Source organism: Humulus lupulus, chromosome 1, assembly GCF_963169125.1.
Source record: "Humulus lupulus chromosome 1, drHumLupu1.1, whole genome shotgun sequence".
In the NCBI taxonomy this organism is placed as follows: domain Eukaryota; kingdom Viridiplantae; phylum Streptophyta; class Magnoliopsida; order Rosales; family Cannabaceae; genus Humulus; species Humulus lupulus.
Genome location: NC_084793.1, coordinates 5,630,757 through 5,647,963, shown reverse-complemented (window position 1 = coordinate 5,647,963; position 17,207 = coordinate 5,630,757). Strand labels below are relative to the sequence as shown.

Sequence of the window (17,207 nt, the reverse complement as noted above, 5' to 3'; positions counted from 1 at the left end):
GTCGTCTGGGTTGGGGCCTCGACAGAATAACTGGTACCAAAACCTCAAAGGAGCCCTTGCACCTGATCTTCTGGAATGCTGGGAACGGTAACCGGGAGAAAAATAGGGTTTCTTGAGGGTGAGAAGAGAGAAGAAGATGGGAAATTTAGAAAATTTTCAAATAAACGGGTGGCCCATGCGTAAGGTGGCCACCCCTTTTATATACGTGAAAGGCCATGTGAGGAGGGTCGTTGGATTGCCTTGATGTGGGATCCGAGGCTCTCCACTCGAAAGGCAAAACGACGGCTGAGTATAGGCTAGGCCATTTAATGCGGTTCTCGGAAGACGTACCGTCACCAACCACGATGCTCCACGTATTCGGCACCTACGTAATAGGTGGAATATAGAGAGTCCATGGAGAAGCCTAAAAGCCCCCACTGTGGTCCCAGATGACGTCGTGTGCCACGAGTAGAGGCTTGGGGGGAAAATGTACGCCCTAATTTTCCACGGGCCATTAGCGAGCTGAGATATGGCATAATTATATCAGCCACATGGAAAACACGTGGCCGGAGCTGCTGTTGCCAGGTCCTACCTCTTTAGCTCGAGGTAACCAAAGGTTTATCAAGATTATTTAAGGGCCGAGTCAGGAATATGAAGACCGCAGGTCAAGAAGGCATCTAGCTCGAGGCACGAGCTGGAGTTGGACGCTGTGACCCTTTATAAAGTCAACCACGCAATGTAAACGTGCATATATCAGACATCACGTGTCTGATATATCCCTGAATTCTCAGACACGCAGCATGAACGTGCGTGTTCAGGCACCCACGACTGGGTTGGGTCGTGCGACCCATTATCCCCCTTACCTATTGATTTGACCACACTTCATTTGTCAGGTTTTAGGAATTAATCATGAATGTCACAGAAGTGACATGATGGGTAAGAAGGTCACGGGATGACCCCCCTTACCAACTCTCAGGTGCCCTCTCCTATAAATATGGAGACCCTGGGAGTTGCAAAGGGTTGGATTCTATTGTGTAACGAAATATCTTGTAAGGAATACAAAAAATATAGCAATAATATTGGTTGGTGGAGTAGAATGATTTTAACCTTTGAACCACCTAAAAACGTATTCGTGTCATCAGTCCATTTTAAGATCATTCATCTGTTTCAGTTCATTATTCAACACTAATCCCTTCATCTTATTTTCTTAATTACCTGTTGGCGAAAACCGCATCAACAGTAGGTATTATTTTTAATTTATTTTTTTGTTCAGACATTGAAAAATGTTTTGTTTTCTTATTTTCTTTTATTTTTTATCTTCTTCAATCAACATTTTCTCCGTTGTAACCTGTAACCACTATAAAAAAAAATTTGATTTTTCTTTTTTGTAGCAGTGATCATTTGCCACTGTTGTTGACCACGATTTTGGCCAACGATGAGTAGACGTCAAAACGACAGTGAGCCTTGAATAGAAAATAATGACACAAATAATTTTATAGTGGTTCAGCCACAATTTGTTGGTAATAGCCTAATCCACTTGGAGTTGTGATATATGTAGCCTACACTTAAGATCAGATGAACTTGAGCCAACTAAATTTCTTAAGTGTAAGTAGAAAAATACAAAGTTTCTCTCTCTAAGCTCTCTAAAAAAAATGCCCCAAATCACAGTCTCAAAATTAGAGAGTCTAAAAGTCTCAAAAAAATCAGATCCTCAAAATAATGCCATGAGCTCTTTATTTATAGGCTCATGGATCGTACATGAAAAATGTCCTTGGTTGTTTCAACCAACTTTAATTAATAAAGTAAATAACAATAGAGCTATTACTTCGGGATATTTGAGGGATTCGCGTGGTAGTTACTAGCGATACGTGTTGAAGTTGTTAATGAAATTCTGTAAAGAAGTCACTAGGCAGTTAACTGCTGAGATTCTAACACATCCGGTCGCCTACACTCCTTAATCTGACATAGTTGGTTGGGTGAAACCCCTTTCTGATGTGACTGATCGAGTGAAACCCCTTTATGAGGCAACTGGTCGAGTGAAACCCCATACCCCTTTCTGGGGTAACTGGTCAAGTGAAACCTCTTTCTGATGTGACTGGTCAGGTGAAACCCTTTTCTGAGATAACTGGTCGGGTGAAACCCTTTTCTGATGTGAATGGTCGGGTGAAACCCCTTTCTAAGGTAACGGGTCAGATGAAACCCCTTTCTAATGTAACTGGTCGGGTGAAACCCCTTTCTAAGGTAACTGGTTTGGATAAACTGCCATTCTTGATGTGTCTGGTCGGGTAAGACTCCCTCCTGACCAGACAAAATTCTTATCCGGTCGGATAAATTGTTTCCTGACCAGTTAAACCTTTTCTTGTTCAGACAAACACCCCCTCTAATGTGTCTGGTCGGGTAAGACTCCCTCCTGACCAGTTAAATTCCTATCCGGTCGGGTGATTTATTTCCTGACTAGGTAAAACCATCTTTCGACCAGTGATATCACAACTCCGTAGGTCATTTTCTAACATTTGCACTTCCCTTGGTCAACACATTTATTGACCATTAATGTGCCACTTGATGGTTCGCTTGACGATCATGCACTGCCATCTGTCACTTCTAATTGCCACGTCATCAAACTGAAATTTTGGGGATGACAACTGTCAATTTTTTTAGAGATGTGTGATAGCTGGTTATAACTATAAAAATCAGTTTTATTTTGTAAGTGGTGTTGTAGTAACTGGTTACAACTATAAAAATAATTTTGATTTTTTAGTAATGTACTATTATCAAAATACTAGCTGAATTGTAACTGGTTACTTAGTGAGATTTGGAGAAAAAAAAAACTAATATGAAAAAAATAAATTAAATTGATCGTGAATGTAACTAGTTACAATTAGGTTTGAAAAAATATATATATATGAAAAAAACTAGTTGTGATGATAACTGATTACTTAGCCAAACCTAAAAACAAATATGATCAAAACAAAAATTCTAAAATGATCATAATCGTAACTAGTTACAACTAGGTTTGAAAACAAAAATCAGATCTGAAAAAAAAAACAGTTGCGATGGTAATTTGTTTCTTATCTAGACTTGGAAAAAAAATCAGATCCATACAAAAAAAAATCTAAATTGATCGTTATTGCAACTACTTACAACTAAGTTTGAAAAAAAAATACAAAAAAAATAATCAATCGTCATAGTACCTGATTACTTAAACATGCCTGAAAAAAAAAATTAAATTTGAACAAAAAAATCTAAACAAATCATGAAGGTAGCCGGTTACAGTTAGGGCTGGAATAAAAAAATTAATATCTAAAGTGCAAAATCAAATGTGAGAAATAAGAAGAGCAACAAGAACAACCAAAGTTATAACATTAAAACCACAAACAACATCACCAACAGAAGAAGAAGAATATGAAGAAGAATCAAAGGGAAGTGGAGTTGCATCATCGTCGGGGGGTAGGGGGGTGCGTCGCCGGCGGAGGGCGGAGGTGGTATCTCCGACAGAAGGTTGAGAAGAAAGAACCAAGTGGGGAAAGAGAGATGGAGAAAGGAGAAAATGAAGAGAGAAAGGAGATGATGAGAAAGTGTGAGAGAATTTTGTGTAAAAATATGGTAATTTAACTTTTATATTTTATGGGATTCCCATGTTATAATTTTTTTTTTTTTTAAAAAAAAAATCACCATATTTTGTAGCATTTCTGTTTTGTCCATAAACATAAAAACTCATATTTATGTAAATTTCTCATTAAAAGAAAATCTAAAAACAATAATAAAAAAAAAGAAGATAAAACTGTAAAAGTATAAAAATTTCATTAAAGTCGTAAAGTTGAAAAAAAAAATTCTTGTAAAAATGTAATATTTTAGTGAAATTAAGTAATTTTATGTAAAATTTTCAAAATTTTAAGAATGGTATCTTAGAGTTGTCTTTGGGATCATGTTAACAATTCTCAAGTTAATATCAGGAAAACATGGACTGGGCTTATGTCAAATTTTAATGGGCCTTAAAGCCCATTTTACTTACTACGCCCCTTGGGCCCTTTTGTCAGTCAGGCAACGCGTAATGATATTTTTGCAAAAATATTAAGAAAAGTTGGTATTTTCAAAATACATTCAGTACATGAGTGAACAAACTGGTGACTTTCTGTTATTATTTTTGTAACTCTTTGAAATACTTGATAACTTATAGTTACCAAATTTTTGGTGACATACTAATCTAGTGAGAACTATTAGTAAAAATAGTTGACTAAGTATTAGTGACAAAAAGCAAATGATTTTAATACATGAAATAAGACCCCGCTAAAACTATGTAATTTTATTTTTATTATTAAATTTATATCAATATTAAAAATGATATAGAAACATTAACAGCAAAATATATAACAAGCCAACATCTAAAATTTTATTAGCCCTTAATAATAAAAACTATTATATTGCACCGATCCTTGAGAAATTCTTCCTTGGTATATATGATTAAATATTTACATTTAATGTGGAGTAATTGGTAAAGATGACATATTTTTTTAAGGTTATATTCTTGAAAACAGATAAAGTTCTTTCAAACGACATTATTTTATAGAAACGACATATTTTTATAAACGACAGCTTTATCAAAAACAATAATTCCTCATGAGAAACGATAAATTTCTATAAAAACGACAATATTATGGAAAACGTCAATATTTTATAAAAATGACAAAATTCTCATATGTCAATTAGTTGTTTGTTTTTTATTTAATTACCTAATAATGCTTAATTTTTAATTAGTTGCTTTCCAAGGCAATGAGGCGTTTAACACCTTTTACGTGGAATTAGTCATCTCTTTTCTTTCTATAGGTTGATTTGTCTGTCTCATATGTCTGACAAATTTATATTTTGATAAAACATAATATACCAAATAAGTATTTACTATTTTTTTATTACGTTTTGAGCAAATACTTCCCTTACAAGAGAAGAAATTGGCGATGGAGCATATACGAGATTTAACAAGAATTTTAAATTGAAAAAAGTCTAAAAAAGACTTACACAGTTTGAGAATTAAAATGATTAATTCGGGAAAACTCAGGCTTAAGTGATATAAAAACTTGTGATTTAGAGTTATAATATGTTATAAACTTGTTTTTTTTTTTTGAATTTTTTTGCTTTCTTCCAATCTAGCATTTTGTTTCTTAGAAGAAACCAGTAAGTTGAAGGAAAATATCTCTTTGACACTTGGATCTTAAAATGCAACAAAATAAAATAACAAAATATTGTATTAGTAATTAGGGGTATTTATTGGTGGGTTGGGTAGATTTTTGATGAATCAAACTTGTAATTGGGTTGATATTTTTTAACCTGTAACTCACCCAATTAAAAAAAATTGAAGTTCAAACTGACCATCAGTTTGGGCTCCGCCAAAACTGCCGAAACTTAAAAAAAAAAATTAATTTTCACTATTTTTTTTTATTTTCTATATTTTTAGTTTGTATTTGTAACTAAAATAATTGTTATTTTAAAATATAGAGTTTCTTTTTTGTAAAAGAAATTAATTTGAATTTAGTTTTATATATGTATAATTAATAATTAAATAATTGTAAAATTAAAAAAAAAATAGACAAATTCTTAATTGGGCGAGTCATGTTACATTAGGCGGGTTATCAAAAATTTCAACCTGCTCAATATAATAATTTAGCAATTTAAAATGAAGGTCGAATTTTTTAGATTACAATTTTTGTCAATTTTTTCGAATTAGTTTAAATAAGTTGTTCAGATTAGTCGGATTGCAAATTCTTAACAATAATAATAACACTATATTGCTTTATTTTAATGGTAAAAGCAAGAGCACAAATATTTTAGTCTCATTTATTTATTTGATTTGATATATAAATATATATATAATTTAAAATTTGATTAATTATTATTACAGCAACAACTCATGTCAGAAGCCCTTTGTCCCATACATGCTCCTCCTTTATAGCCCTTCGAAGCGCAAACAGAATTGCAGTTGTCGAAGCAATTTCCCAAGCAAATTACTGGCAGGTTGATTGCACCTCCCGGCCCTACAATTCAATAATCCATTCATTTATTTATATATATATATATATTTTCCATCATCATATGCACTAAATAAAATATATATAAATAAAAGACAATTATTTTAATGGTATATAATAATTTATGTTGGATTGAAATACAGATTTAACATCCTACAATTTTAATAATGCTAATTTGATACATTATAATTTGAAATTATACATATTTAGTACACTGTATTCAAATTTGATAAGTAAAATTTTATTAATATGACAAAACTAATCTTAATTATATGTAATTAAGTAATTAAATTTGAATTTACAATTCGTATAATTGAATGTTGTTTGGATATATTAATAAAATTTTATTGACCAAGTTTAGTATCCGGGTACCAAGTATGTATTATTTCAAATAATATGGTATCATATTAACATTATTGAAAACATAAACCATCAAATTTATATTTAATGCTAAATAAGTATTTAACCTATTCTAATAAAAAGTCATCATAGACATACTCTAGTGATATTACATTTCTTCTGGGAAAGAGAAGATCACAAGTTAAAATCCCCACCCAAAATAAAAATTAAAATATTACTAATAAAAATAATAATTTTAATATTAATAAATATCATATAATTTATTTAATAAGTAAAAAATTTGTATCAAAGCATAGTAATAAAAAAATACTTTATATATATATTTATACATATACTCAGATGTTATAGATAGGAAGCTAACCTGAGGCCAAAAGCAATGCGATACATAGAAAACACATGACAGTGATAACTTTAGAAGAAACCATTTTGATTTATTTACTGAATAATAGATAAGTAGTATTGATCGACTTGATCCTATGTTGTATATGTTCTTATATATACACATATTTTCTTTTTTTGCAAGTGAATAATATTATTTAAAAAAAAAAAAAAAAGTTGACCTTTTCTTTAATACATGTGCTTTGGATTTGGTTTCTATTTTTAATTATGTTTTTTTGAGTATGTACAATTATATTTGGATTTGGTTTCTACTTTCAATTATGCTTTTATAGTAATGTATATATGTATTTGGATTTGATTCCTAATGAGACTTTTTAAAAGCACATAACCCAGATAGAGTCATACATACATTAATTAATAAAAGTTAAATTTTTATTCTTTCTATTGATTATTTTGGATTTTTTTTTATATTTTATAAATTTATAGGAATTTTTCATATAGAATCATAGGATTTTTTTTATGTTTTATTTATTTATATTTGAATAAATAATCCCCATCTAGGTTTGAGTGCTCTTTCAATTATCTCCTTAATTATTATATTACTTTAATAGTTTTTAAATACTGAAAAGTTGAAACTAGATTTCAAATTTTAATAACAAAAATTAATCATGTATGCCATTTATAGAAAGAAAGAAAGAAAAAAAATTCACATAGAAGAGATCCGTGATCCTACAAGAAAAAACATCAAAGATTGAGAGAAAGAAAGAGTAACAAATAAAGATCAAATTGTTGAAATGATAACAATTCTTGTCTTTGCCACAAAGAAGAGATTATAGGGTATTGTTGGCTTAAGATTTGGTCACACTATACCAAAATACTCTTTTTGTGCAGTCAAACGCGTCAATCTGACGTCGTTGACCGAGAATCAGCATTTTGTGGCAGTTGAGCACTGCCACAAATGCAGAGGCATTTGCATCAGTGATAACACATCACTGACGTTGTTAATTGGCGAAGTTTGCATTAGTAGCCAACTGACACCGTTAACGCACCGATTGCGTCAGTGAGCAACAGACGCTAACGGCGTGTTTGCGTCAGTGGGGTATTGACGCAAATGGTGCGTCCAGTATTTAATCCCAGCCATCGACTCCAAGCCCTTCATTCTCCAAAATTCAAAACTTAGGTTTTCCCCCAAGAACTAGTGGTGCCTCCGTCTTCCTAAACCTATTGTGGTGAGTTTTTTTTTTTTTTTTTCATTTTAAGGTTAAATTGATGAATATAATATGCTAATGAACCTTATACATAGTTTTTTTTTTTAAAATTTTGTGTAGATTGATAACTCTACAAAATAGAGTTATTTTACCACTTTTTATGTGCTAATTGTTGCTTAATTCTTGAGTTTTTAATTGATTTATTAAGTTTTTAAGTAATTTTGAATTTATTAGGTTTATTTTAATTTTATAGATTTTTGTGTGTTTTTATAGTTATTTTGTTGTAAAATGTTGGAGTTAATTATTTGAATTATTGTTGTTTAATTTGAGGTAAAAAAATGTGGTATTATTGAGCTTAAATGTTAAATATAAATTAAGTTATAATTAATATTTTCAAAGAATTAAATTGATTTATTTTATAGTTGAAAATATTTTATTATGATTTATCTTATATTTATTTTGTAGGGAAATTTATGACACTTTTGGGCTTTGAAAAGAAAAGAAAAGAAAAGAAAAGATATAAAGCTGAAAAAGATAGAAAAATGTGGCATTTATCCAATTGCAAAACCACCTAATACAGCCCATGCCACTCCAAGCCCAAGGCCCAACCGCATCTGCCTTGTCCCAGCAAGCCCACCACCGAAACTTGTGGTCCTCCTGCCAAGTGCTTCCTTCAGCCTCCAAGAGTCTTCAGCATATCTCAACAGCTACCTGTCACACGCCTGGCGCGCCACCTGTCCCTGCCACCACTTCATCAACCAGCTGAAGACTTCCCAGCTGTAGTCCACAAGCTCCTTCACGCCAGCTCTTCTCTTGGCCAGCAGCACTTCAGCATATATCATCACATATGCACATCAACAAAGCAGCCCACCAACCCAAGCTACTGTTCGGCCCATCATCCTGCTCCCAGGCCCGCCTGATGCATTCCACCAGCAAGCCATTTATCTCCACCAACACAACCAAGCTACCAAACAACCACCAAAAAGACCAAAAAATCACATTTTCATTCCCAATATTTTTCACTCAAATATCAATTCACTTTTCCCTATTTTTTTTACCTAAATAAACATTCCTAATTTATTTTTTTACCCTAGCTTTTCACTAATATTTTACCCAACCAAACATTTCATCTTTCCAATACTCTTACATTTACTCTATTTATCCTACCACTTCCCAACACAATTAAATTAATCAATTTATTCATTTTAATTTGATTAATTTAATCTCCATATTTTGCCTATAAATAGAGTCTTGTAAGACCATTTGGGGGGCTCTTCTTCTTCATCTTTTTTCAACCTCTTCCACACTTCATATTTTTCTCTATTCTTTTCACTATTTTCTCTACCATTTTCATCTTTTGAAGAGCATGTCAAGTATGTTATTTTGTAATTTTTATCTAGTTATGAGCTTCTAATCTTTTTCAAAGATTATTAAGATGATGATGGAGCAAAATGTAACTAGATAGTATTTTTTTATTGTATGTTGATTTCCCATTTGTGTAACATTGTTTATGGATTTTTTTTTATCAAAGATATGCATTTTTCATCTATTATTGAGTGTTAAAGCATATTACACTTAGTTCTTCATTATGCAAAAATATGGTATTCTTTGATTAAATGTTTTTCATTAAATTGTTCACATCTAATTCTTAGAGCATAAGTATCATATTTTGCCTAAATATAATCTCTTTGATTTTTTGTAGTTTCATTAGGTTGTAACACAACTAATGCTTAGAAATTATATCTTTTATAAGTGAAGAAAAATCCTACATTTTTTTAAAGGAATTTGTGCTTGAATAGAAAATGTATTTTGAAAAAAAATATAGTGTGATTTATTTCAACTATATCTAAACTTGGGAATCAATATACTTATAAATACTATTGAACTTGCATTTTGTGGATTCTAATATCTTAATAATCTTATTTTACATATCTCATTTGAAAACCATTTTTATCATTAATATTTTTATTACTCGTCTTTTATTTTTCTAAAACAAAATCTCATCAAATATTTGGAACTAGGTTAGAATATTCTTGCTTTGTTTGAAATAGTTTCTTTTGATGTTAGTCAACTCCCATGAGTTTGACCTCGTACTTACATGAACATTATATTCCGAAACGATTCGTGCACTTGCGAGTTTAATTATTAAAACACCCTCTTTTGGGATCAACATAGATTTCTGATTTTGAATATTATATTGTTTGAAAAAACAAAATCCAAAAACCCTCCTCTTGATTTTTCTCTGATTGGGTTCGCAGGGGTCATGTATGTGGCTGGGGTCGTGGGTGTCATGGGGGGTGGCTGGGGTCGCAGGGGTTGAGAGGTGGCTGGCTGGGGACTGGGTACAAGGGGGCTGGGGTCGCATGGGATGGCTGGGGGCTGGGGTACATTGGTCGGGGTTCATAGCGTTTTTTTTAATATAGCATTTGCGTCAGTGGGGCACTGTGACAAACGTGACATTTGTGACAGTGCCTCACTGACGCAAATGCCAGCCTGATTTGTGTCATGGGATTTCGCGTCACATATAAAACTGACGCAAAAACTTAATTGTGGCAGTTAGAAAGTGACGCAAATGACCTTTTTTGTAGTAGTGTCAACAACAATTACGTAGAAATACAATAGATTTTAGAGAACACAAAACTAAAAAAACAATACAAATAACAAGAGGTGTTTGGTTCATGGTAGGTCTGTATTCTGTTTTTTGTTTTCAAAGTTGTAATCTAAAAAATGAGAACAGAAAATAGTAGCTTTTGTAGTTTTCAAAATACAAGAGGTGTGTGGTTCATGTTTTCTAAAAACAATCTTTTTAGTTTTATTTTTTTAAAAAAATCTTAAATAAAAAATTAATTGATATATTTGCAAAGAGAAAAATCTTTTAAAAGTTTGTAATAATTAATGAGATTTATAATGTGAAATGAAAAGTGATGAAAAATAAGGAATCACTACTACAATTTGGACATCAGACATCAGTCATGGTAGGTTAGTTCTGCAGAAACCGACTTAATATATGTTCATAAGTCGGCACTCAGAGAACTGACCTACCATGCATACATGGTAGGTCGTTTTCTCGCAAACTGATCTACCATGCTTTTTGAAGACATGCTAGGTCGGTGTACACAAGACTGACGACCTTCCATGTGAGTCAAAGATAAGCATGGTAGATTGGTATACATAGAACCGACCTACCATGCCATTTACTTTATAATATTTTTTAAAGTATATTAATTATTAATTATTACCTTATCAATATATATTTTTTAAAAATACATTATAATTTTTTTAAGTTGAATAAATATATGAATAAAAATAAGTTCAAAAAATATATTTTATGTTTATATTTAATAAAAATGAAAAGAATTTAATAAAATGTATATAATATTATTTACAATTCGTAATTTTTTTTAAGAAAAAGTAATTAGATTTATATTTCAATATTAATTTTCTAAATGACATGGTAGGTCACAACCGACCTACCATGCTATTTTCTTGATATGTTTTTCTTAAAGTATACTAATTATTATTTATTAATTACCTTGTATTGTTTTAAAAAAATATATAATATTGCATTGTAATCCTTTCAAAAAAAATAATACATTGTATTTTTTTAAGTTTAATAAATATATGAATAAAAATAAGTTTAAAAAGTATATATTTTATGTTTATATTTAATAAAAATAAAAAGAATTTAATAAAATGTCTATAATATTTACAATTCGAATAATAAAAAAAACTTAAGAAAAATTAATAAGATTTCTATTTCAACATTAATTTTCTAAATGACATGATAGGTCGGTTGTAGAACCGACCTACCATGCTACTTAGTAGGTCAGTTTTATAAACCGACCTACCATGCTATTTTCTTGATATGTTTTTTTTAAAAGTATGCTAATTATTATTTATTAATTACCTTATATTGCATTTTTCTAAAAATATAATATTACATTGTAATCCTTTCAAAAAAAAATATTACATTGTAATTTTTTTAAGTTTAATAAATATATGAAGGAAAAATACCAATTTGGCCCCTGTATTTTGCCTGAACGCTCGTTCGACCCTTATGTTTTGTTAAATGACTAAATGGACCCTGTATTTTGCAAAACAGATCAATTTAATATCCTGAGCCCGAGTTTGGTCAAACTACTTTCAAATATGACCAAAATGTCCTTAGATTTTTGAATTAATGAATTTATTAAATAATTAAAAATAGATTTTAAAATAAAAAATGAAAAAAAAATATTTATTTAATTTCCTTTTTCTCTTTCTCTCTCCTCTCTCTTCTCTTCCCTCTCCCGATCTTCCTCACCCTTACCCAAAAAAATTTCCATCTCTCGCATCAATTTAATCCATAAAAAAAAAAGTGGTATATACATGTATAAAACTGAAAATATGTGGTATTTATACCGCAAATAACTATTTTTTTAATTTTAGTTTTTAATTTAACAGAGTAGTAGTAACGAAATTATCAAAATTATAACGTTTGATATTTAATATGTCAGATAAAATGTGGTATATAAGTGTATAAAATTAAAAATATGTAGTATTTATAACGCAAATAACCCAAAATATAAATACCCTAAAACTTATATATACGACTCCTCCTCTATACTAGCTTTCAATTTCGTGGATATGTATGCATAAAATAATCCACGTATGGCTCTCCCTTTATACATTTATATATGTATAAAAATTCATATTATATGTGATGGGCAGTACTTGTCTTATATATGACGACAAAGTAAATGACCCTATAAATGTTTCGTGGAAAAAATTTCCAAGGACCTACACAAACATTTTTCATCTTGTGTCCTTATTAAATAGTCTAACGAAACCTTATGACTTGGCTATATAGATATATTTGAATATTTATAAATTTGTTGGAGAGCATATATATATATATTTGACAATTTTTATATAGAGTTTCATTTTAAACTGGTAGGATTTTTATTGTTTTTGACATGTGAATAGTTTTCGGCACGATTTTTTTTATGACTGTGTATATTGTAGTTGTTTAGAGATCCCTGCAAATTTTCAAAAAATTCCGAATAGTTTATAGTACTGAAAACTAGGTTCAAATATATTGATTGTCACACGCATAAAAAAATTAGTTACGCGTGCAACAACAATTTTAAACTTAGTTTTTGGTACTGTAAATTATTCAGAATTTTTTTAAATTTGTAGAATACTTTAGATAACTATAATATACACGATCATAAAAAAAATTATGCCGAAAACTATTTATAAGTCAAAAACATTAAAAGCCACACCATTAAGATTAAAATTAAAATGAAAACCTATAAGAGAATTGTCAATTATACGTATGTATATATATATATATATAATACTAGCCAAGTCACAAGAATATGGTTGTTGCCCTTTTACCCAGTTCATGAGGATAGAGAGTTACTCACCAACTGATATACAATGCATTAAATTGAGTCATCAACCACTCTGTGTATATAAAGTTCTGACAAATTTAAAGTAGACAACTCTCTTGCTACTATCTATAAGCTAACACTGGCTCGATCCATTAATGCATTAATTCACCAGACGTATCTAAACCCTAGCTAGCTATATCTACCAATCAATCCCTACTATATATTCTTCTTAATTTTATCTCAGAACAAAAAAAAACAGTACTCTTAAATAATTTTTTTCATTTATATAAGAAAATTGCCAAGGGCACCAACACTGTAATATGTGTAATTAGTGTAAATCATCGGATTTTACTTATTTAAATTTAATTAATTATCGTTAATTAATATCAACAGTATTTATATAACACTCACCAAGTTGTCAAATCACGATGTACAAATATATAGAGATGAAGTACACTTATATATTATATATAGCATAAAATACGTACTGTGTATCGATTTAGTTTTTGGCTGTAACTATATATAATAATGAGAAGTCTGTATAATATAAATGTAACTGTAAATATTATATATAGGCTTGTTTTCATGTCATGCTAATTTGCAATAATTAATAGTTCTAAAATTTAGTGTTGGCTATTAATAATATATATATTTGATTCTTTAAAAGAAATACAAACGTGAGATTATTAGTTAATTAAAAACAAGGTTGTGTGTGTGCCATTTCAAATAAAAAAAGTTGGTGTGGTTGCCTGGTTGGTTGGGTGATCTTAATTGTGGAGAGAGGTCTATGCTAGCTTTTAATGTTGGAAAATAACCCACACGTAGTTTGAATCCAATGATGGAATCTTTTTATTTATTTATTTTTATAATAAAAAACAAATTTAATGAACAAAAAGTAAGAATTAGTAGGAAAAAAATAGTGTCAAAAATTATTTATAAGTTGAGAACACAAAAAAAATCCAACCGATAGAGTAGCTCCACTGATAGAGCTTTTTTTGAAACCCAACCGATAAGACAGCTCCACTGATAGGGCTCTTTTTGAAACCCAACTGATAAGGTAGCTCCATTGATAGTGTTATTTTTGAAGCACCTACCGAATAAATTTCCTAAAATATATATTTGGCACCAAAGTTTGAAAATATCATAACTAGGGGGTCAACATCTAATTAATTTCTAATATCCATGCAAACTGCCATGAATAAATTTCTCAGTCACTTAAAATTGCATGCAGCCCATTTTAGCACCTTTTTTTTTCTTCATTTACATTTCCTCATAAGTATATATATATGACCTTATTAATTACCGATTAATTACTCCTTTTCAACTCTTCTAATTAAGGTAAAAACAAACCTTATTATAGCAATCTTAAGTCACCCTTTTAAGGCTTAGAAATCTTAGTTTTACGACTTAAAAAAATTAGACAGTTCTGGTGAATTGGTAGCTAAGAATGGTCAACACACAAAGTTCTTAACATACATATACATATATATATATATCAAGTCATACATATAGAATAAAAATGCTTGAGAACTACGAAGAAATAACGAAGAGAGATATATATGTTGTTTTATTTTCTCCAATATTTTTTTTATAGGAAAAACATAAATAAACACATATATGATACTAGAAAAATATATAAAACAACACTTACATAATCTTTACCCAAAAAGAGAAAGAGAAATTCTCACATCACTTCAAAACTAACACTTACAAAATATATATTACTAGAGAGGATCTACTTAACTAAGCCAACAACAAAGAAACACTACTCATCACTTCATATTTTTTTTAAACTTCTTCATGGGAAAGGAACAACTCCACCAGGAAGAACACCGGTGCCAGCTCCACCACCAAGACCGCCACCGCCACCTAGTCCACCGAAGCCACCAAGTCCGCCACCCCCACCAATTCCAATGCCTCCACCAATGCCGCCATTTATGCCACCACCGCCTCCGCCAACGGCGCCACCGACTCCACCGAATGGAAGACCGTTGTTTCCAACGCCGGAGTATCCTCCGACGCCACCATAGGTGAGGAAGTTCTTTTGGTCTTTAAGTCCAGCGTCTTTCGGCGCTGGGACAGTTCTAGCTGTGGCATGGTGAGCCACAGCTAGGGCAATAACCAACACAATGCACCACTTGGAAGCCATGTTTTTTTGCTCTCTAAAAACAACTCTTTCTTGCTTTGTATTTGGTAGTTTGTATGAGCTGAGAAGGAGTGATGGCTTTGATCGGTTTTTATAGCCAAAGTGAGAGGTAAGGGACAGTTGTGAGTAGTAAATGTAGGGTTTAATAAGAGATCCGAGCGATTTTAATTCTTTGTTCCCTCTTTCTAATAACTTAAAAATATTTACCACACTCAAAAGTTAAAACAATAATCGGTTATTATTGAAAAATAAATTATTGCGTCCTCCCATGCACTCAAATATTACGTACACACTGAACTGACATTATACTCATTTTCAAAATAGTAGGTCTCTTTTTTGATAAATATGATTGACTAGACTAAACTGACGTGTCACTGAATATGACATTTATGTGTATATTTTAGATGCACTTATTATTTATCATTGTTTTAAATGAGGTAAGACAATTAAAATTTGAGATTTGAATCCTCCTTTGAAAAATGCTATATGTTTCAAAGGTGATTGAATATTACTATTGGATTGATTTGGGGCGCAATACTACATCTATATGATGAACGTTATTTAGTATTAGGTTTTGTATATTTTATTTTAAATTTAAATATGTGTATCTTAATAATAATAAATTGCATCGACTATTAATTATAGTTTGCCACATCATGTGAGGTTAACATATACCATATCGTAACACTCAAAATAATTGACACGACCTTGTAGCATTTATACATAGATATATATTGCTATAGAATATCGAGAGGCCCGACCCTCGGCACAGGTAGGCTAGACTTGTGCTTAGGGCCCCACATAATAAGACCCAATTTTTTTTTTTTAAATATCACTATTTTTACATGTACAAATACACAAATTTTATATACGACCTCCTACTACTCAGGTCCGACCCAATAAATCTACATGCATCTGATATTACATCTTCAATTTTTAATTTTTAATTTGAATATACGAGACCGAATATTTTTTATATTTTTATATCATAAACCTTAAAAGCAGCACTCTTTATATATACATGATTCAATTGTTATTTAGAATAATTAAATTAATTAATTACTGTCCGAGTGGTCCATTAAAAAAAATGATGAGTGTGGGGCGAATTTTACGCTTGGGACCAAAAGCTTTTCGGCCAAATTAATTTGCTGCCTCAAATTTCCCAAAAGTACTTTAATTCCACATAATATATAATTATATATACATTAATTATGTTTAAATATATGTGTTTAAATAATATTGTCCTTCAACATATATTTATGAGAAACATAAATTTTGTACAAAACTAACATATAAATGTTTGATGTAAAAATCAAATTGTATCTACATAAAAACACTCATATATTTGAAGTCAGTAAAAATAAATCTCCAACAATCTTTATTGATGAAATATATGTAATAAAAGTAATTAATTAAATATATCAAACTGTATCACTATATATATATATATAGAGTTATTATGTGTGTACATGCACGCATATGTTAACATATTAATAAATATATGCGTTTTTTTTTTGAAGGAAAATATATGTGAATATTATTAATATATATGCATGATATAGACTATATTAATATTAAAGATAATCTATTTGAGTATATTAATTTGATGATCATACTGTGTTAATTTATTAATTCATAGTCGAGAGTTCATTTTTTTTATCCAGTAAAAATAATTAATTATGTAATGTCGTATACTATACACAATGCCAATTTAGTAAAAAGTTTAGACGAAGTATACGTTTTATATATGAAATCAAATTTAGAAAAATATACTTCATAT

General features: G+C 30.4%; 1 protein-coding gene across 1 annotated transcript; it reads right to left on the bottom strand.

Annotated features, from left to right (window-relative positions):
- Positions 1 to 14,822: 14,822 nt before the first annotated feature.
- Positions 14,823 to 15,502, bottom strand: LOC133783550 (glycine-rich protein 5-like). The gene has a single exon (XM_062223211.1). The coding sequence runs from the start codon at positions 15,428 to 15,430 to the stop codon at positions 15,080 to 15,082; it is 351 nt and encodes a 116-aa protein (XP_062079195.1). The 5' UTR covers positions 15,431 to 15,502; the 3' UTR covers positions 14,823 to 15,079.
- Between the last annotated feature and the right edge of the window lie 1,705 nt (positions 15,503 to 17,207).

Bases quoted from the DNA above. Each gene is read 5' to 3' on its own strand.
- LOC133783550 (XM_062223211.1), bottom strand. From the start codon at position 15,430: ATGGCTTCCAAGTGGTGCATTGTGTTGGTTATTGCCCTAGCTGTGGCT.